At 31.5% G+C, this 22,555-nt stretch overlaps 3 protein-coding genes across 3 annotated transcripts; 2 read left to right on the top strand and 1 right to left on the bottom strand.

Annotated features, from left to right (window-relative positions):
* Window positions 1–4,999: 4,999 nt before the first annotated feature.
* LOC101249749 (serine/threonine-protein kinase PBL34) lies at window positions 5,000–11,237 on the top strand. Its single transcript, XM_004228336.5, has 6 exons — window positions 5,000–5,857; window positions 7,969–8,303; window positions 8,407–8,542; window positions 9,914–10,050; window positions 10,123–10,246; window positions 10,502–11,237. The coding sequence occupies exons 1-6, from the start codon at window positions 5,674–5,676 to the stop codon at window positions 11,029–11,031; spliced, it is 1,446 nt and encodes a 481-aa protein (XP_004228384.1). The 5' UTR covers window positions 5,000–5,673; the 3' UTR covers window positions 11,032–11,237.
* Window positions 11,238–14,235: 2,998 nt separating this feature from the next.
* Window positions 14,236–17,390, top strand: LOC101250039 (hypersensitive-induced response protein 1). The gene is made up of 5 exons (XM_004228337.5): window positions 14,236–14,497; window positions 15,167–15,287; window positions 16,147–16,238; window positions 16,329–16,425; window positions 16,941–17,390. The coding sequence occupies exons 1-5, from the start codon at window positions 14,309–14,311 to the stop codon at window positions 17,258–17,260; spliced, it is 819 nt and encodes a 272-aa protein (XP_004228385.1). The 5' UTR covers window positions 14,236–14,308; the 3' UTR covers window positions 17,261–17,390.
* Window positions 17,391–17,410: 20 nt separating this feature from the next.
* On the bottom strand, window positions 17,411–21,637 carry LOC101250327 (mitochondrial outer membrane protein porin of 36 kDa). Its single transcript, XM_004228338.5, has 6 exons — window positions 21,283–21,637; window positions 20,437–20,504; window positions 19,644–19,754; window positions 18,613–18,699; window positions 18,326–18,534; window positions 17,411–17,960 (listed from the first exon to the last, which is right to left on the bottom strand). Exons 1-6 carry the CDS (start codon window positions 21,329–21,331, stop codon window positions 17,654–17,656), a joined length of 831 nt encoding a protein of 276 aa, XP_004228386.1. The 5' UTR covers window positions 21,332–21,637; the 3' UTR covers window positions 17,411–17,653.
* Window positions 21,638–22,555: the final 918 nt, after the last annotated feature.

The following is a 22,555-nucleotide window of genomic DNA, read 5'->3' as shown; positions in this document are numbered from 1 at the left end:
AAAAACTTTTAAACCAAAACGGTAAAATTGTTGGTGATGTAGCGATTTAGGTGGTGCCGTTAAGGTAAATTGCTGCAGTAGCAGCGATTTGTAAAAAAAAAAATTAATTTTTTTAACAAATCGTCGCTGCCAAGGTAGCGATTTGGTAAATGATTTTTTTTAAATTATAAATCGCTGCCTATGCAGCGATTTTACTTTAAAAATTTGTTTTATTATTTTTTGAAGTAAATCGCTGCCTTGACAGCGATTTACTTTATTTTTTTTATTTTTTTTAAAATTTTTGAAGTAAATCGCTGTCATGATAGCGATTTCACTTAATTTTATTTTTTAAAAAATTTTTAAAGTAAATTAACACGTCAAATTTATAAAAAAAAAAATCACATGCATATTAATATTTATGTCTGGATGAAATGTGAATTTGAAAGTTTGACAATGTGAATTTTTTTGGCTAATTATAATTTATTTACGACAAAAAATTAAAAAAGTGAAATCGCTGCCCAAGGCAGCGATTTGCTTTTAAAAAAATAAAAAATTAAGTAAAATCGCTGCTAAGGAAGCGATTTACTAAAAAAAAAATCGATGCACAGGCAGCGATTTACAATTTTTTAAAAAAAATCATTTACAAATTGTTGTTACTGCAGCAATTTTCGTTAACGTCACCTACCTAAATCGCTACATCTCTAGTTATTTTACCGTTTTGACTTTAAAAAAAATTCATATTACCGCTTTAAAATTTTTATCAATATTTCTATTAAACTTGGGACTCCAAAATAATATGTATAGCTCCACAGGGATATTTAATAACACCATACAACCCACGACTAGGCAAACAACGAGGGGCATATATAAGGGATTTATCCGCGAGGCCTAAACTCTAGAAATTTCAGTTTCTTACCATGAATAAATTGTTGAAGCTCCAATTTGTGTGCAAAATAGTTGTTAACGTTTTATGTACACTTTTTTATTCATCTTGGTTTTCTTCCTTTTTTATATCTCCGAAAGTGTATTTTATCTATTGAATTTTATTCTTCATTTCTTAATAGTTTGAATTCATTTCAAAAAAAAATTACGCTTTGTAAGAGTTTCACATTTGTTCAAAAATTAAATCTTTTAAATGTTTGTATAGATTATAAGTCGTGAATTTCGATAATAATATTTTTCTTTACTTATATTGTTGAGATGAAAGGTAAGGTAAATATCTCTTATAAAATTATTTAACTTTCTTTCTTTTTTTGTTATAAAATTCATCGTAAGTTACAATTTGTTAGTTATCATGATTTAAGTATATTATTATCTTGACTCAAAGTCATGACAATAATGCCTGGAACCAATAATGTGGCCCTTTTTTTGGTCAAAGAAGTAATTTTTTTTTTTTTGTTTTTCTCCACCTATTTTTTCCTAATTATGTGTTATATTAGCGATTTTAAAAAATCACTTATTAAACTATCATAATTAGATTAAATATGCAATATTTTTTATAAAAAAAACTAAAATATCATTTCTTCAATGTAAAACTTAATATATTTTATTTTGATTCACAACTTTTATTATCATAATCCCTAATATAGTCCGTAGTCTTATTAATGACATTATTTGGTATTTAATATTTTAATCCTATATGATAAATATATTGCAACATGTTGCAGAAATAATTACATTAACCTTTTAAATTGTTATATTCTTTTTTCATATTATGCCATGTGTATGATTTGAAGAATAAGATGAAGGCTAATGGTGATCTAACTTGTGAAAATGAATGTCAAAAAGAGCTCAAAAGATTGTATATTTATTTTATATTTTTTTTTTAATGATTAAAGTTGTAAGGATGATGTTGCATTAATTATTCATTTTGTATGTTTTCTCGGTAACTTTTCTTTATTTTATATTTTATATGAATTTCTAATTATCATAATTATATAATTTCCTTGATTTAAAATAGTAATTTATAACTTTGTTGGAAGTCTATTAATTACAAATCAAATGTTTAATAATTTAGTTATTATCTTACATTTTCTATAACTGTGTGAAATATGTACACAAATTAGAGTTATCAATATGGGCTAGCTCATACTATTCGGGCTAATCCATATAAACTTCGAGATTTTACGGGTCAGGTCGGGATAGCCCATTTTTTCTGTGAGTCGAAAAACGGCCGACCCAACCCATGAGTACATAAGCTACAGGCTTGTCGGGCCAATCCACTTTTTAAAAATTATATTTTTTTAGAATTATTAAATTAAATTATAAATTATAATTTAAAAATATTATCATAAATATCAACAAAATAATTTTACATGATATTAATGTTACTACTTTTTAATCAAATCTACTAATAATATTATCTTTATAATATTTATTAATTTTTTTCAAGTAAAAGTATAAATATCTAAATAGAAGTATTAGTCTAAGTGTTTTGAGTTTGGACTCTCTTTAATTTTAAATTTTAATATTATATTACATTTTTAATTAATTTTTATTGGTCCACAGGCCGGTCCTATCGATATTTCTCAAGCCCCACAAATTAGCAGGCTTATTCAGGTCGGGCTAAAAAAGTTTTTTTCTCAAATGGGCTCCAAAAACCGTAGGCAACCCTATTAAATCCCGACCTAGCCCATATTGACGGCTTTAACACAAATACATTAATTACTTGATAAGTAGGAAAAAATTGTTGGGTCCATATTTATATTATAGAAAAAATAATTTATTTGTCCTGAGGTTTTTTTATGACAAATTTGATTAAGTAATTTTATTAGGAAAAAAATCTATTTTGTATAACATTATTGATGTAAAATAATATTTAAGGACTTTACTTTATAAAACAAATCTCCTGTGACCATTTGAGTTTTCAATTCCCATAAACACTAGTATGAATACATATTTGGTCCAATTTGTTTTCTTTCTAACCATCAACTACTTTTATATTAAGTTGTGTAATCGTCAATATGATTGAGAAGATTATTGATTATTTCATCGATTAATAGATACGTTAAATCGTTAACGATTCATTAAAATATTAATTAATTAATTAAATATTAGTTAATCAGTTAATAATTATTAGTTCGATTATCATATTAACTATTAATAGCATATATTAAAATTTTTATTAGTTCGATTATCAGATTAGCTATTAATAGCATATATTAAAAATTTTCTTTGTTATAATAAACAAAATCTAATATGATATTTCAAGAATTATCAACTAATTTACGCCTAAAATTAATATTATTAATAACAAAGTGCTAACAATATTAGAAAGATTAATTGCAAGTAGAAAATAACAAGCATAACATTTGATATAAAAGGAATCAACTGATTTTGTATTATTTGCACAATCAAATTAGTAAAACATAATGAACCTTCAAGATTTATCCTCAACTGTTATGGAATTATGGGATAATTCATTTTTTAAAAAAATAAATTATTATGAAATTGATAACCCCATAATAATAAAAGCAAATTCCTTATCAAATTGTTAACTTATACTCCTAATTCATTATTCATAAACTAATAATACTTTTTTGGGCAACTTTCACATATAGCAAATAAAAGATTTATATTTGTATGTTATAGCAAAGTTTGCATAATTGCGTTCCATAGCAAACATAGAAACTATATAATTCGCTATACATATACAGTTGAAGCAAATTGTATAAAACGAAGTGTATAAAACAAGAAAGAGAAAGACACTTGGGCAGAGAACTGTATAAAAACAAAGTGTATAAAACGAATTATATTATTATAAGCGTATAAAACGATTATATATAATTTGAATTTGTATAAAATGAGAAAGAGAGAAAGACAAAAGAGACTTGACAAGAAATATACAATTGAATCGAATTATATAAAACGAGAAAGGAGAAATTAGATACAATTTGAAAATTGTATAAAACGAGAAAGAGAGAAAGGCAAAAGAAACTGGCAGGGAAGTATTTTTATTGTATAATTATAAGTGTATAGGACGAAAATATATGTACTTGCATGTGTATATACAATTTTCTCACGCTTTATACAAACAGAAACACAATTTATACGTTTCGTTTCTGTTTGTATAAGCGAGAAAGGCGAGGATGACGAGCGAGATTTGGGAGGGTGGCGAGCGAGATCTGAAAGAGGGGAGAGAGCGGAACAAAAATATATGTATTTATACAATTTTCTCTGCTTTATACAATTAGAAATAATTTTTATACACTTGTGTTTGTATAAAAAGTGAGGAAGCGAGCGAGAGATTGGAGGAGAGTGGCGAGCGAGATATTTGAGAGAGAGGCGCCTGACAATGTTTGACAAACGTTTGCCATGGAACATAATTAAATCAAATTCTATCTATTTCATTTGTTTTAGGTTATTAGTTTACTATTATATACAATTTTCCCTACTTTTTTTTCTATTTAAATTATCAAATTTGATTCAGTTTTAAACCGCCTAATTCTTATCAAACTCAATCAATTATACAAAGACCTTTATGTCGATTCTAATAGATCTGTTTGTCTTACACTAACATTAAAAAAAATATTAAAAATTTAAAAATTATACAGTTTCTTAAAATATGCACATGTTTTATAAGTTTTTAATTTGAATAAAAAAATAGTAAGTACTAAGCTTTACTTTTTTAAAAGGTAGTTAATTTGCAGTATTAGCTTATGATTAGCAGACCTTGTGGCTTGTATATACATCCAAGTTCGTTTGGTGCGCAGGTAAAATAGGATATTAAATTATTTGATTAACAATATAAATTTTAAATTATAAATATTTCATTTTTATCTTATTCGGTTTGAAATTATTTTATTTCATCTCTAAAAATAATTGTTTAGAAATTATAATTTTGTGACTATAATTTAATACATGTATTTAGAATTCATTTAATTTACAAAGGGATAGTTTATCTCGAGATAAATTTTAAAATAAATTTATCATAAATTTAATTCAGATAAAATCATATGATAATTTATCTGAAATTGGTTATTTTGAACACTAAAAATAAAATAATAATCTTGAAATAGCTAGTCTCGAGATAATTTGTTTCTAACCGAACAAGATGTCACAGACATACATTCCTGTACCTAGACATATAATACCCCACCCCCACTCAAAACCACCCCCTACTAATTTTATTAATTACTTATAAAATAATTATTTTTTATTACTATGTGTATCTTTTTCTGATTGAGGAGGCAGAAATGGTCAGCATATTTGAGTCCTTTTGTTAAGATTTCAGTATCTTTTGGGCAGCAGACATTTTTGGGGGCACTTTTTGAAGTGGGATTATCTGATACAGTGTTTTTTTCTTTGAAGGTCAAGATGGGGTTGTTGATCTGAATCAAAGTTAGCTTTTTTTTTTGGATTCAATGTCATATTTTCTTCAATTCTTGAACTGGGTCTGAGCTATTTCATCTGTATATTTATTGTATTTTTGTCCTTTTTTAATACTTGGTGTTGGAGGGTTTTGCTCTAAAGGAAGTGTATATATTTGGAATTCCCTTTTTGGGTCTCCATTGGGTCATGTTTGTGCTAATTAGGAAACTTTGGTTCAGTTGTTTAGCTGATGATTTAAGGGTTTGGAAAAAGATCAGATTTTTGGGGTTTGTGTGAGGGGGTTGATTTGAAGTTGGTGTCTTGGAGGGGTGGGTAAGGTGGGATTTGATGATTTTTGAGTTTGATTGTTGGTATTGTTAAACTATGGGATTAGGTGGTGATGGTGTAAAGGGGGGGTCTTGGGATGTAGAGAAATCAAAGGGAAGGAAGAAAAAAGAAGGGGATGAGGAGGAGACTGGCTGCTGGATGAAGTTGAGGTTTATTAGTAGCTGTATTTCCTCAAGATCTAAAGTTGATAACTCCATCAGTGGCATCAGCACTCGCTGTGGTAATTTCAAACTTACATTGAAGAAGCTCCATTGTTTTATTATGTTTGCAAATTTTAATTGCATTTTTCAATTGGTTTTCCTTGAAGATTGATCCTATCTTATAAAAGAATTGTCACTTACATTCATAGTCGCTGGGAGAAGAGGTTAGACGGAGAGGGTTGTCGTTGTCGTTGTCGTTGTCGTTGTCGTTGTTCTTGTTGTTGTTGTTGGAAATGGTTATTTGAGCCCTTAGGGCATGCCTTATTGTTATTAGCTTGAGACTGATTGCTGCTGTGATTTTGAAGTGTTATTCTCCATTTCTTAAGTAGTGAAATGAATTGAATTTAGTTAAATGGTGTGCGGGTAAATATTTAAAAATTCAATGTGGGAAGAAGCTTCCATATGTTTCTGTAAGAAGCCAATTTAAAGAAATTCAAGATGGGTAGCTGTATTCTGTAAGAGGCATTATTTCATTTGATAGATCAAAGTAATTTGTTTTTGATACATCTGGAAGAGGTATTACTAGAACAAACCTAGGGAACTTGTGAAGGCTCCTTTTTGCAAGGCAGTCATGTCAGGTTAACAATCTTTGTTGCTTTGACTCTTCAAAAATGCAACAGTTGCGTGTCGGATTCTCCAAAAGTCGTGTTATTTTGCAGAATCCGACACGGGTGTGGCATCGAAAGTGAAGATTATACACAACTTAGGTAATAATGTTTGTGTTTCTTGATAATGATGTTGACATTAGCATTATGCAGATTTCTCACATCATTCTTGTTGTTATTGGTATTTTTTTCCCTTTTCTCTTATGTTTGCCTGTGTCGCAATTTTCTCAAATTACAAATTCAACTATGATATTTAAAGCTGCAAGACGAACTTAATTTGAGTCAACAATCAATGACAAGAGATGAATCAATGCTTTGTTTTCTGTAATTCACCCTCACTCTGCTGATATGATCACCAAGTATAGAATTTGATTAAAATGGCAAGGTTATAACTCTCGGGTGAACAAAAAAACTTCCGACAGATTGTGGGATTTGTTAGCACCTCCTTCATTCTTGTCGTTGAGTTTTCATTTTTCATCTGAGCCTTGTGAATACTGGCTTCTCACCATTTTGTGATTTCAAATTTGCATTCACACACTTGATTTGATAGAATTAATATCTTATTCATTTTCTTTGTGGAATCACTGACCAAATGTGGCAGCTCTTTTAAGTACGTCTGGTCTTAGATGAGTCATGCCTAGAATACATGTGATCTTGTGGTCTGCTGGAAAAATGTAGGAGGTATTGTGAGACAAATGAAATGGGGGAATTTCATCCCAAAATACATTTGGTGGACTGTGTGAAAAAAAGAAATGCAAGGTTTTTTGAAGTTAGAAATAGTTTAGTACAAAAAGTCAAGATGAATTGTATCTTGTCTTCTAAATTTTGGTGAAAAGAAAACCACGCAGATGAAGCTGAAATGTCGGTACAACTTTTAGAATCCTTGTAGATTGATAAGGATGTTTTTCAATTATTCATTTCTGAATTGATACTATGGCTGCTAGCACAACTTTTGTGCTGATGAATCTCAAAAAAATATCTTCGCCATTTTCTTTGTTTACTGAAGGAAGAAATAGTAAATTAGACTATTAAAGTCATCTAGATATAGATTTGAACAATAGATTAAACCTTTATCTACTATTGCAAGCACAGACTACACATATATTTGAAGAAAAATATGATGTCATTGGATCATTGTTCACTTGGCAATGAGAACAAATCAATAAAAAATACACACGTTGGAGACTTAAGTAATGCTGTCACACACACAGATAGTACTTACACAGTTACACCTTTACTCGCTTCAGTAGCTCTTTCAAAACCTTTATACTATTCCTAACTGATAGGAAAATTTAAGGGGTTTTAAGGATTAAATTAGATACTCCTTTTGTTTAAAAAGAATGACCTAGTTTGACTTGGCACGGTGTTTAAGAAGATAATGAAGATTTTTCAATCTTGTGGTCCTAAATTAAAGTTATGTCAAATGTACCAAAAAAACTTTTAATCTTGTGGTTTTAAATATGCCACGTGGGTTTTTAATGGTAGTTAGTGCTCGTGGTCCTAATATCTTGTATCATTATTGGCAGAAAGTAAATCGACAAATGATACAAAAATATACCAGCCTGTTGCTCCAATTATCTCATCCACAACCACAAGTAATGCTGAAAGTAACTCTTCCACTTCCAAACTCGAAGAGGAACTTAAGGTTTTTTCGCAGCTTCGGAAGTTCACATTTAATGATTTGAAGTTGGCTACAAGAAACTTTAGACCAGAATCCCTTCTTGGTGAAGGGGGTTTTGGTTGTGTCTTTAAGGGTTGGATTGAAGAGAATGGGACGGCACCTGTTAAACCAGGAACGGGGCTTACTGTTGCTGTGAAAACTCTAAATCATGATGGACTACAGGGTCACAAAGAATGGCTGGTTTGCTGCTCTCTTGATCTTAATTAAAAGCTTATGTTGTATCCTTTATTTTTGCTATTTTTTTTCATGTTGGCTTGTATTAATTTACTATCTCATTTGGCAGGCGGAAGTAAATTTCCTTGGCGATCTCATTCATCCCAATTTGGTTAAACTAATTGGTTACTGTATTGAAGATGATCAGAGGTTGCTGGTTTATGAATTTATGCCTCGAGGAAGCTTGGAAAACCATCTGTTCAGGAGTATGTAATTGACCCTTTTCTGATATGCTTTACAATGTTGCATTCTTTGAATTTTGATTATATTTGAAGATCAGTTTGTAATATGTGTATTCTTAAATTTATCCACCCCCACCCCCACCTCCCAAAAAAATGAGAAGAAATGATGTTTTGGATGTATTAATTACCGGAGATTTTTGGTTGCACATAAGTTAATTTTTAGGTTAGCTATTCATCGTTTTAAATTAACATGCATCATGCTGACCTCCTCTGCAACCACTAATTGCTTTAGTCACATGGCATATCACACCTGTGACTTGTTGCTGTTTAACAATCTATGAAGATAAGACAGATTAATTTATGTTCCACTACCAGTTAAAAAATTGTACTATGGAGTTCTCCATATTTGCTAAGCTACCAACAGGGGGAACGATTTTTTCGCATTGTTTCCTGATCCCAGATCAAACCATAGCGGGTTTGTCCATTTAGCAAGCAATCATCTTTTTGGGAGTCTGCTTTCTTTCTTCTGTTATCATCACAGATTAAAAACAGGGAAAAGTTGAAGGCCTTCTGCAAAATCTGCATCAGATGAGTTTGAGGAAAAAAACTTATAGGCAGTCTTCATATTTTATCGGCAATCTTGTCAGCTCTTTTAGTTCTACATTACATACTTTGTATTATTGACCTGTGTCAATTTGCTAGGGTTCAGAAGCTTCTTATGTGAATATATTTCCTTCTTCTAGTGTTTATATCTTTAATATCAATGGGAAATGTACTTTTTGTGCTAACAGAACAAAAATTACTTATGTCCTTGAGGGTACAAAGAATCTTGAAAAAGGTACTATACAAATACCGCCGGTCCAAACGTGATTTGACTGTTGGCTATGTTCTGCCTTCGTGCAGGGCGAGAGTATCTTTTTATTGTTACCTTCTCTTGCTATGGGTATGTCTTGAATGTTGATTGACTTAAGATAGCAGTCTTCAATTTGGAATGTGACCAAGTTCTTGGACTGCATCACTCTGGATCTTATAGCTATTTTGAAGTGATTGGAGTTGGTCTTACTTGTCTTTCCTTTTCAGTACGATCTATGGTTCGGCCACTACAATCATAGTTGGGAGGGTTTTGGTGATTCTTGCAAAAGACAAATGGTTACACCAAAGGCTAACCTTTTATTGGTCTTGTATGCATTTTATGTTCCAGTTTTCTGCATTTAGCATATTTCTTGAATAACCAAAATATGATTTTCAGTATTGCAGTCTGTATCTGGTGAATTGATGTTAGTACTTACAAAGTTCTAGAACAAATATTTTATGTTCTGATCTGTGATTACTGCTGTGGATGTCATGTCCTTGCATATCCTTTATGAAACTTTGTAATAATTTATTTATTATCAGGGTCCCTGCCTCTTCCGTGGTCCATCCGCATGAAGATAGCATTGGGTGCAGCAAAAGGTCTTGCTTTTCTTCACGAGGAAGCAGAAAGACCAGTGATATACCGTGATTTCAAAACATCCAACATTCTTCTAGATGCGGTGTGTTCAAACACATTGGCAAATTGATCTCTCGCCCATTTTTATTATTCTTCTAATAAAGCATTCTCTCAGGATTACAATGCCAAACTTTCTGATTTTGGACTTGCCAAAGATGCTCCAGAGGGCGACAAGACCCATGTTTCTACTCGTGTCATGGGAACATATGGTTATGCAGCTCCAGAGTATGTGATGACAGGTAAGATTGAGATCTCAGTTGCTTCTTTCTTCCTACAATGCTTGCCCACTTTCTACTTGGACGGCTCTGCGTCTCTTCAAGTCTAACCTAGTTGGCTGTTAGTTTGCTTACAAATCATTTTAATCTCGTTTTTCTTTATATCAATGTCTCTGTATGACTCCATGATCTGAACCACTGTCGAAAAGCTTTAGAATGTTTTTCACGTCTACTGGGTGGAACTTCAATTAAACATGTTGTGCTACTCTTTTGTCTCAGGACATTTGACATCAAAGAGTGATGTCTACAGTTTCGGTGTAGTTCTGCTTGAAATGATGACAGGTAGGAGATCCATGGACAAGAACCGGCCAAACGGTGAACACAACCTTGTTGAGTGGGCACGGCCACATTTGGGTGAAAGAAGAAGGTTTTATAAATTGATAGATCCTAGACTTGAAGGCCATTTTTCTATAAAAGGTGCACAGAAAGCTGCACAGCTGGCTGCACGATGCCTTAGCCGGGATCCCAAAGTCAGACCTATGATGAGTGATGTGGTCGAAGCCTTGAAGCCTTTGCCAAACCTCAAGGACATGGCCAGCTCCTCCTACTATTTCCAGACGACACAAGCAGACCGAGTTGGATCAAGCCCAAGCCCTAATACAAGAAATGTCCTTAGAACGCAAGGATCGTTCTCAAGGAATGGACAACAACCACCACCAAGAAGCCTTTCGATTCCAAATGGTTCTCATGCTTCTCCATACCGTCATCAACTTTCTCAGAATTCGCCAAATCCAAATGGCAAACCATAGAATTGGATTCTGCAGTGGTTTGTTTTTACCTTTCTTTTCTTCAACCCTCTATGAATATATTTTGTTGTGCCTACAATTTATGCTTGGGTGATTGTCAAGGGAATAGGAGTACACATTTTACATGCTGTGATCTATGAGAGTGCTCAACTCCTTGTAAAGAGTGTAATGTAAGCACCATGGAGTAAATATATTTGTGTCAAGATAAATCACTCTGCCTATTTCTCTTCAGCCCACATCACAAGGTGAACTAGCAAATAAAAGAGACTTTTTTTTTTGTTATTTCCTCATACTTTCTCCAAAAGTTGGTCACCTTTGACCTACTCTATAAGCATCTAGTTTAGTGTACAAAGCATCTCGTGTCTACAATAATCTAGGGAAAGCTTGCACCACAAGAAGATAATGTAGACAATCTATCTTGATATAATGATCAATAGTTGACTTTACGATTTTAGTTGAGTTTACGACTTCAACTATCGACTTATAGGTTGTACAAGAACAATTTTACTATTGCTCCAATATCCATTTTGAAAGTCTTAACCAAGAGTAAATCGTAGTGTTGCTTGGAAGTCCCCTTCCTTAAGTCTATATTAAGAATCAATTTTATTGTTGCTCCAAGATTCGTTCTTAATTGCACCACTCTAAAATCCAATAATCAAAAGAAAAAAAAAAGAATTATTTAGTAGAGTACATAAAGGGATGCAAATTTTTTATTATTGGTCTTACCCGTACCTTTCGATATAAAGTTAAATTAGAAATATTTTTATTTTATTTTTAATAAAAGTAATTCATAATCAGACAACTCACAATTCTTCTTTTCTTTTAAATTACTATTATCTTAAAAACATTTAGATATAATATAGATAAATACTATATAAGTGGGGTGGTGTAAATAGAGGCTACCTAGTGAGGGTAAAAGTAAGATATATTGAATAATGGCGATACAATTAATATCGTATGTCATCTGTTTAACTTGTTTAAAGTTATTTTTTAAGGGACTTGTTTTACTAAAAAAAAAAAAGATTAAAAAATTCTCATTATCAAGTATGAAAAAAGTCAAAAATATTTTCCTTTATTAAAAAACACCGAGATCATAAATCATTTCACTAATCTATAATTATGCTTAAAATATAATTTGGAAAACAAAATCACAAAATAAAGGGTTGGATATGATAATAAGTTGACCAATTCTTGTTGAAAGTGACTCTGTTCACTCTTATCCAAAAGTTGTTAGTGGCTTACAATATATATCAACTTCTCGGATATATAAGAATAGTATTAAATATGACGATTTAATTTATTGTATTAAATGAATAAGGTCTATTAAAATAGAACTAGTATTCGGTATTACTAATACCAAGAGTTACCATGTAAGAGTAGTACAAAATACGATTTATAACTAATATCACACTTACATTTGCAATCAAATATTATACTAAAATTTAATATTTGTACTATTCTTATACATCATATATTATTATAAGCATGAAGCTCAAAACTTAAAAGTTGAATTACCATTTTGCCCCTCTAATAAATTAAAACTAATATAATTTATATATATATATATATATATATATATATATATAATCTTCTTATTCTCATTTCATAATCTTGACCTTTCAAATTTCTAATATAAATGTAAAATAAAACAAAAATGAGTAATTAACAAGAAATTAAAGTAGATTCATGTAACTTTAAAATTAAATTTCATTTCTATCTTTTTTTATATTTATTTTAACAATAATTCATGTGACTTTTCATGTTTCCATAATTTTGTTCTATAAATTTAACTTTTTCAAGAAGAACTTTTATTTACCACTCCTACAATTCTTGTATGTAGGAACTCTAAACATGTGAAATAATGTCACAATTTGAGGTGAAAGTTGTGAGATTCCCTTATGAAGTTATGAGAATAGATAAGAATTCAATTACTGAATCATCGGAGCTTGATGTGTTAGTTTTATACTTATTTGTAGTAAGAATTATAATAAGACTTTTTTGTCTTTTCATATAGTTGAATTCTTGTTTTATTAGCAAGTTGCTCTAAATTCAAATTTGTATTTTGTATGCTCAAATGTTCAGTTTCACTATAGAGACAAACAAAATGAAATTTTTTTTCTCTTCTCCGTACTTATAATTTTTTACATATACATTAATTTTCATCTTTAAGAATGAATGTGATAAAATAGGATGTTTACTCTTTTCTTTTCTTTTTATGGAAAAAAAAGGTAGCTTGATGTGTTAGTGTTATACTTATTTGTAGTAAGAATTATAATAAGATTCTTTTGTCTCTCTTCATATAGTTGAATTCTTGTTTTATTAGCAAGTTGCTCTAAATTCATATTTGTATTTTGTATGCTCAAATGTTCAGTTTTACTATAGAGACAAACAAAATGAAATGCCTAATTATCTTGCTCATGTGTACCTTTTTTTTTCTTTTCTCCGTACTTATAATTTTTTACATATACATTAATTTCCATCTTTAAGAATGAATGTGATAAAATAGGATGTTTACTCTTTTCTTTTCTTTTTATGAAAAAAAAAAGGTGAAACATATAATATTAGATTAATGGTGGATAAGTTATATATAACAGAATTTAATTTTATATAAAAATAGTAGTTATTCATAAATATCTTGATTTTTAAAATATAAATGATAAAACTTTTTACATCTTAGTTTTAAATATTTATAGTTAACTAATTAGTTTAAAGTGTTTGTGGATAAAAATTTAATACAATACTTAAAACACATTCATTAATAAAGTTGAAAGGTTTTGTTTTCCTTCACTCAAAGTTAATCTTACACTATCTAGCATTATTCTACCAATAAAACGGAACTATCAAGAAATTTAATTTAGATAGTTGTTATTTTTCCTTTTAGCTTTGCAAACTTATTTTTTAAATTACAAACAAAGTTTATTTTATTAATTTCTCATACTATTATCTTGATGCATTCATTTGGAGGTCAGAAAATTGGAGTGTCACAATTAGTAGTAAAACAAAGTAAGAAATCTCAATTAGATATATTTTATTATTTAGTAATATTATCTTTTAAGAAATAATATACTCACGGGTTACACGCGCAAAGCGCGTGCTCGGAAACTAGTCTTATCAAACGATCGTGCTTAATTTAAAAAAACAAGCAGACATATTGACCCCTTTTGTGAATCTTATCCTTCACTTGTACGGTTAAGATCTAGTCATGTCTAAATAAATAAACCAAGATTCTAATAATAACATTATCCACTGTATTACTATATGTTAATTGATTATTTTAGTTATGGGACAAGCTTTTGGTTGTATTCAAGTGGATCAATCCACAATTGCTATTAAGGAAAATTTTGGCAAGTATGATGATGTTCTTGGTCCTGGATTTCACTTCATGCCTTGGTGTCTTGGAAGTCAATTAGCTGGTTATCTTTCACTTAGAGTCCAACAACTTGATATTACATGTGAATCCAAGACTAAGGTTTGCATATTTATCTTCTATATCATCTTACTCAAAAGGCTAGCTTAGTTTGCCTTTTGGTTCGAAGGATTAGATGAGTTATTTCGATTTAAAATTTTGGAACTAAATTTATGTTATGTTTAATTGAAAGTATTAGGTAAAATCGGTAATAAAATCAGGACTATAATATGAATAACTTGTCTCATATAGGAAGTATTGACATAAGTTATTCAGGTTATAGTCGTGATTTTAATCCTGGATTATAATTCTGAGATATTGTGGTTACAATTGCTAGTTCCCCCGGGACTTAGTTCAAGTGACAAAGGTTGATGGACTTCTGACTTAGACTAGATGTTGTTCGCTTTGGGCAAAGCGAACCAAGCCTAGTATTTGAGTAAATAAGGGTAGAGGAGCGGGCCTATTATCTTGAGTTTTGAATGTTGTGGTTGATCCTAGGAGTTGGCACCACACCGTTTTCTTGATTATTTAAAGAAGTCGAAATGACTTGGGTAACGACATACCAGTGAGATTCCACAAGTGAAGCCTGGAGAGGAGAAAGGGTTTCCAAAATAGTTAGGAAGTTTTAAAACCAAATAATGTGCAATCAATACTCTTTGGTAGTATAAAACTTTTAACTATTTTATAAAGCAAACGTTTTTAGTTGTTTCTGATGAAAGATATAATTCTCAGGATAATGTTTTTGTGACTTTGGTTGCTTCAATCCAATATAGAGCTTTGGCAGACAAGGCAGCTGATGCTTTCTATAAACTAAGCAACACAAAGGAGCAGATTCAAGCATATGTCTTTGATGGTTAGGATGCAATTCTTATGCTTGTTATATACTTGTTATGACCTCCTTCTATAAGATTTTTTTAATCGAAATGTATTGCAAACGATCTAAAAAGCAATTGCTATTGATACGTTTTTTCACTACATCAAAAAGGATCATTAGCGGGCTAAATATGTATTTTTAGCAGCAATTAACATTCTTTGTATATGTCGCTAAAGCCATTAGCGACACAGATTCTAATGACACTTAACTAATGCCGGTAAAAACTTTAGCACTCTTTATTAATATCTATATTTTGTTGCCGCTAAAAGTTATTTTTGTTGTAATGTTTACATCCTTAACTCAATTAGTAGGATGTCTTGAGTCCACTTCTTCTCCACATACGAGTGAAAAGAAAAAAGTAAGAGAAAAAACTCAAATATGTCATCGAACTTAGAGAAAAAAGTTTATTTATGTCATCTGTTAATAGTTGAGCTCAATCATGCTACTATCGTTATAAAGGGCCTATTCGTGCCATTATATTGTAATGCAGCCCAAGCAAGCCTTACTAAACCTGCTCCTGGTGTTTACACTAGCCTAATAAAATGTATTATCATGCACATCAATCACTAACCGCGGTTAAAATTAACTAATACACATTCTCACCTTTATTTATGATTTAATCATATGACAAATTAGTATTGATTTAGTATAAACACTCGATATGAGTATAGAGAATGTCACTACTCACTAGTTAAAGAGATTTTGCTTTGCTTTGCTTTGCCTTCTGTCATATTCCTTGCTATTTCTCATTGCTTTGAATGTCACTATTTTAAATTCTTCTCTTTTTTTTTCAATCCAAAAGCTTCTGTGCTGAGTAGGTTCTATTGATGTTTGTTAGTTATTAGGGCAACTATTCCAACATTGGAGCTGGATAAAGTTTTTGAACAGAAAACTGAGATAGCGAAAACAGTAGGGGAGCGACTCGAAAAGGTATTAGTAAGTACTACTTCGACTTTTAAGCAAAACAAACAGAAGAAACTAAATCAATTCATATCTGATTTTCCTTGTGGAATTACATAGGTTATGTCTCTTTATGGATATGAGATACTTCAGGCTCTTATTGTAGATGTTGAACCAGATGATCAAGTGAAAAGTTCAATGAATGAGATTAATGCAGGTTTGGCTGATACTTCAATTGTTTTTTTGTTTCTCCCCACTAAATGGAAGTAAAGAGTTGTTCGTATTGCTACAGAGTTTTCCTGGGAAATGTTGGAAAATGATACTCCCTATATTCGATTCCATTTTATGTGACTTGCTTTCATTTTTAGTCAGTTTCAAAAAGAATAACACATTTCTATATAAAGTAACAATTTAATTATAAAATATCAATTTTACATTTAGTGAAATGATTACAACCACACAAATTTCTATCATTCATTTTGAACCACAAGTTTTAAAAATCTTCCTTTCTTTCGTTAAACTCTGTGCCGAATCAAACTATCTCACATAAAACGGGACAGAGCGAGTACTATTTACCAAGAGACTTGTTGGTCAACTTTTTGTTTTTTGGTTTAGAACCACTTTTTTGGCTTCAACATGTGATTACTTGATTACTAGTTTTGGTGCTTTGGTCTAGAACCACTTTTTGGTTTTCAACATGTGATAACTAGTTTTGGTGCATGTATTAACTAGCTTCAAGATTGAGAGAAGCTGCATTTGAGAAAGCAGAAGGAGAGAAGATTCTGCAGATAAAGCAAGCAGAGGGAGAAGCAGAATCAAAGTACTTAGCAGGGCTAGGAATTGCTCGTCAACGACAAGCTATCGTAGAAGGGCTCAAAGAAAGTGTTATTGGCTTCTCTACTAGTGTTCCAGGGGCATCAACAAAGGATGTCATGGACATGATTTTGATCACCCAATACTTTGATGCAATGAAAGAGATAAGTGTCTCATCTAATACATCTGCTGTTTTCATTCCTCATGAGCCAGAGGATGCGTCTTCTGTACAGAGGTAACAAACAGTTCACATCAAGTGAACATATTTAGGCTATGATGCTGAACATCATTATGGTTCGTTTTGTACTTAAAAACTTCAAAGATCATAAAGTATCCTACTATGCAGAGAGACTTTCCGATTCATCTTAATTATGACTACAAAGTATCAATTGGAAGAAAGATTAATTACTTAGGCGAATGATGAAGCCCAGGCGAAAGGTTAAAAACCAGTCCCCTCAAAATCAACATTTAGGATGGATCTTAGCAAAAATTCATGAGTTCGCATTACCAGCTTAAGGTTATTCTCACCGGCGCAGAAGGATAATGTGCTGAAACAAATCTATCTAATTTATTACTCTGGATCATACAAAATGACACAGCTTCACTCACTTTACTGTAAGGTAGTAACACACTCATGGCTTGAGGGCTACAGCCAACCCGATCTTAGCGCTCTTTTCAATTGCCCTAGTGTCAACTTCACCTGATATTGTGAAGAGGGATTTTGGTCGCCACTCGTGTTGAATGAGAGCACTTGCCTTACCATAGCTGTTAACGCGAGCCTTCACTGTGGTCAATGGGTCCAACAAATGCTGTGTCCCAATGGTGAGTGTGTTCTCATTGCTTGAGAAGCTGTGAGTCAACTCTGCACCAACAGCTGTGTTTGTCACTGGCTTCACGGTGTGGTAGTAGGAAGCACTGACAGTATCACCCTTGTCATTCCTGCATAAAATTAGTACTCAGTCCACAAAAGTTCAAAGATAAGAAAACAACAAAGATGATGATGGAACATGTTGGTCCAATTGTCGCAATCTCAGCAAATTAGTACTAGAACTTTGATGCAATTTTACAGCCATCATATCATTTCAATATAGCATCTCATCAGTAGAGGAGACAAATCATTCTTTAGTAAAACATGAAAAAATTCAAATGCCAAAAGTGTTTCTTGCAGAAAGATAGAAAACCAAGACGTTGCAAGGTATCCTTTGACGGTTAGAAAGAGAACAAATGGCTAAAAGACGGATTTTGTTCCATGAAGAAACTAACAAAAACATTATGTCCAAAAAAGACATCATGTAAATACTTACAATGCTAAGGAAGCAATCAGATCAGACGAAGAAAAACTCAGACCAGCATTGCATTTTGTGAAATTGCCTGTGGCAGTGTCAAATGATACATCAGTGCCCAAAGCAACAATGTTGTTTCCAGCAACGCCAGAGAAGTTGACAAGAGGACTTGCTGTAAGTCCAATGCTAGTGTTGATCCCAGCATACTCATGCAAGTACTGGAGCTCTACCTGTAACATAATACTTTTTGCTTAGTATAACGCAGTTCACTAAACTACCAGCCAGCTACAGAGAAATAAAGTTAATACCTTTCCAGACTTCTGGTCTGGTACAACAAAGCTGAAAATTGTCTTGAGTCCTGGTGCAGGTTCATCAACAGTGATGGTGGTGTAAAGCTGCATCATTCAATCAAAGTTACTTAGCATATTCTTGTATCGCCCCACAGCTCAGTTTGATGAAACAAACTTGAACTTCTGAAAAGTTGAAAATTCAAAACGGAAGACGGACAACTTCTTCTGAGAGTGCAGAGGAGATATTCTCCTCACAGATTGACTATCCTCTGACTTTGATTGTGCAACTCTTTTTTTAAATACCACAAAACTCGTCTTCACTATCATGCTTGACGAATTCAGTCTTCGATTACTATAAGTTAACGTTTGGAGGTATACATCGGGGTTGGGGGGATGCAATAGGGGGAAATTATATTTAAGGAAGCATGCACACCATCTCCAAGGCAATTGTTAAGCTAACACCTAAGATGCCATTATGTGGATTAAAGCAAGTCTGCACGAGAGATCCAACAGCGACATGGGGAAGAGGGCACAAATGGGAAACATAAAAGTTAAAACTATAGTAGATATTGGTGAAGTGACTATCCAAACATTTTAATTACAGCCTTATAGTTGTTGGACTACATATTAATATGGTTAACTGCAAGTGTGAAAACAAATCATAGACACCAAGCTAAACTAACAAACAATCTTTCAATAACATCAAGGAGAAAGCTATCGACTCCATGGGCTCGCAGAGCATTAAATCAGCTCATAAGGAAGAAAATGATAACAAAGTAACTGCAGTGGGAATCCTTCATTTTTACTGTCGATTTTCTTGATCTTTGTGGGTTATAAATTCAGGGAAACGGATACTTGAAGGATTGAGAAAGTTTGAACAAAGTGTGGCCAGGTCAATCTAACTCACAAGTCAAAACTTAACCTGTTGACTGTTGAGCACCTAGTATCTCCAAAGATGTATAAATGCAATACTGTATCTCCCAATAGAAGTTGCTAAATATAGTACATACTAATAAATATGAGATACCAGTAATGAAAAATGAACTCACATTGGAATTCGTGTCCACTTTTACATCAGTTGTAATGTTTTTGTTTTTCAGCTGGGTGCTAACATCCGCCAAGAATAGTTCACCTTTCTTCAGACCAGATGAGGTAATAGCCTGAAATGTAAGACAAACTTTAGCAACATATACTTGGAAGTCTTACTTGACCACAAAACAATTACAATAACAAGATTTCATTCTCAAACAATGTGAAGAATCCATTACATGCATTGTGAAGTCCCTCCCGTGAAATACAAACACTCTGCTGGAAGTTAGTAAAGTAACAAAATGACCAGAGGCTAATGTAGCCATGTGTACCGGATTCATCTAAAACGGTAATTTTCATAGCATAAATTTGTGTATAAAGTTTCATTAAAATCCCAACAAATAGTTTATATGAACCATAATTTTAAAAATACAACAGATTCATTGCTAAAATTAGATACTGAATCCATAGATCTTAAATCCTAAATTTCCTATTCCAAAAGATGAAAATAATTATCAGTCGCATGTACCAGCAAAATGTAAATCAGATGACATCTCATTCTTTATTCCTAAAGTAATTAGTTTCTCCCCCCATCTTCCCAGGAGCAGCATAAGCACAAGTTTATTCACCCCCGCTCCACATATACACCTTAACTTCTTCTAATTTCCAGTATACTCGAAAAATTTGTCACAATTTCACACTTGACCACAGAAACTACAGCTCCCCCATCCCACACCCCAAAACACAATCGCGAATGAACAATAAGCAAAAAGTTTAAATGATAATCATATACATATCCAGGAAGAAACTAACCACTCCCGTTGTGCTGAACGTAGTGATGGTGAACTTATGGTCACTGACATAGTCCCTGTACAGAAGATCTAAAAACAAAAAAAAAAGATACAATATCCATCAATTACCACCACACATGAAGTTCATTTGATAATTTTTTTCATCAAAACCAATCTCCATGTTTAATTTTGTACAAATAAAGTTTTATAAACTTCCTCCATTTCATTAATGTAGCACCTTACTGTGAAATTTTCTTATGCACTTCAAATTATCAATTTCAGTACTTCTCCATCGTTACCAAAAATGTAAATGTATTTCTAAAAACTTAAAAAAAGTTCCATGTCCGAATTAACAGTTAAAATCGTTTTTAAAAAGTTCAAACTCTCAAAAACCAAAAAGGTGCTACATAGATTAAGATAGAGTAACTACCAAACAGCAATGAAAAAAATAATTTCCTCCAGATATAATAAATACACTTGCTCAAACTCTTCAAAAATATTAACAGGTGCTTATTGAATAATTCCAAAAAAAAAGTAGCAACGTATTTACATGGCACTAATCTATATTGCTCGGACTCTTCAAAAATATCAAACAGTTGCATATCGTGTATCCAACAAAATAGTATAATTTTTTTTATAATTCAACAAGGATGCAACAACATTTTAAGAGAATCAGAGCTGTTTCCATGGCACCAAATTACGTTACACATAAATCTTCAAAAATATCAACTAGAGCGTATCAAATATTTCAAAAATAGTACTACAATTTTAAAAAAATTCATACAACAACATTTTTAAAAAATCCGAACAATACAAGTACCAAAACAATGAAATGAAAACGGAATAAAACGAAAAAAATGAAAAATACCTCTAGCTTTTTTGCCGATATCGGAGTAAAGTCCAGGTCCCTTCACCATCGCTGCAACAGAAGAGAGAAAAAAAAAACTCGAACTGCAAAAGAGAGAAAGAGAAGCTTCTAGAGAGAGAAAGTCTACTTACAGAGACAAAGAATCGGTGTGTTATCGAAAGACTTGGTTTGTTACAAAAAAAATATTATAATGTAATAGGAATAACCCTAGACTATTTCGTTTAGTTCATTTTAGACCGTTTAATCTAATGATGGATGTGAAGGAAGAGATTCTGGACCGTTGATTATATCCAACGTGAGGGTAACTTAGTACTTTTATTATATTCTGTTTTACTGAATTTAATTTTATTTTTTTGTTAGACCAACCTGGATCATTCACAGCCCTTCGGCTCTGCCTAGAGATACGTTGTCAATTTTGAAATTAAAAAAAAAAGTTTAATTTAATTTATTTTCTTCAAACTTAGATCGATTAATTTATGACTCATTTAACTCGTTCATCCATTATAAATAATATGAATTATGTTAAAGAATGACAAAAGTCCAACATCGGTGATTAATGAGATGGGTGGACTCCTTATAAGGCTTGGGGAATCCTCCTACCTTTGAATTAACTTTTGAGGGTGTGAGATAGGTTTAAGACCTAATTTCACAAATTACATTCATTAATAGTTATTCGTTATTGACTTGACACATGAATTATTGTAATCATTACTTTATATTAATGTAATTTCATATTACATGTTCAACAAGTTCTAATGATCCGGATTATGATATTTATGTCCATTTTCAATTGTTAACAAAAGGCATGAATTCAAGTTATGAAAATTGATGGACATAAAATTATGGTGGGCTAATTAGAATATCGATATTTTAGAACTAAAAGAGTCTTGAATTTGAGCTTTCGAATCATTTACTATTTTCGTTTGATTTTATTCGTTATGTTATGGTTTTCAAAAAAATCAATTTGACTAATTTTTAAGTTAAATTACATTAATTCAATATTTTAAGTAAAAAATTTAGATTTTCAAAATATGAAAACTATTATAAATTACAATTTTTTACATTATCAATATAATAAAAAAATACATTCTAAATATTAATTAAATTTTTTATAATCTGACTAAAAAAACTATAACAACTAAAAATGAAGTAACGAAATAATTTTTTTTTGAAAAAAAAAAGATAATATCACGAGCACTTCCCAAAAGAATCCTCAATACATAAATAGAAAATTTACTCCAACATTAATATAAATATCAGTATAAAAATAATT

This window comes from Solanum lycopersicum, chromosome 1 (assembly GCF_036512215.1).
Source record: "Solanum lycopersicum chromosome 1, SLM_r2.1".
Lineage (NCBI taxonomy): Eukaryota > Viridiplantae > Streptophyta > Magnoliopsida > Solanales > Solanaceae > Solanum > Solanum lycopersicum.
Note: the sequence above shows the minus strand (reverse complement) of the source record. Positions and strands in the feature narration are given on the sequence as shown.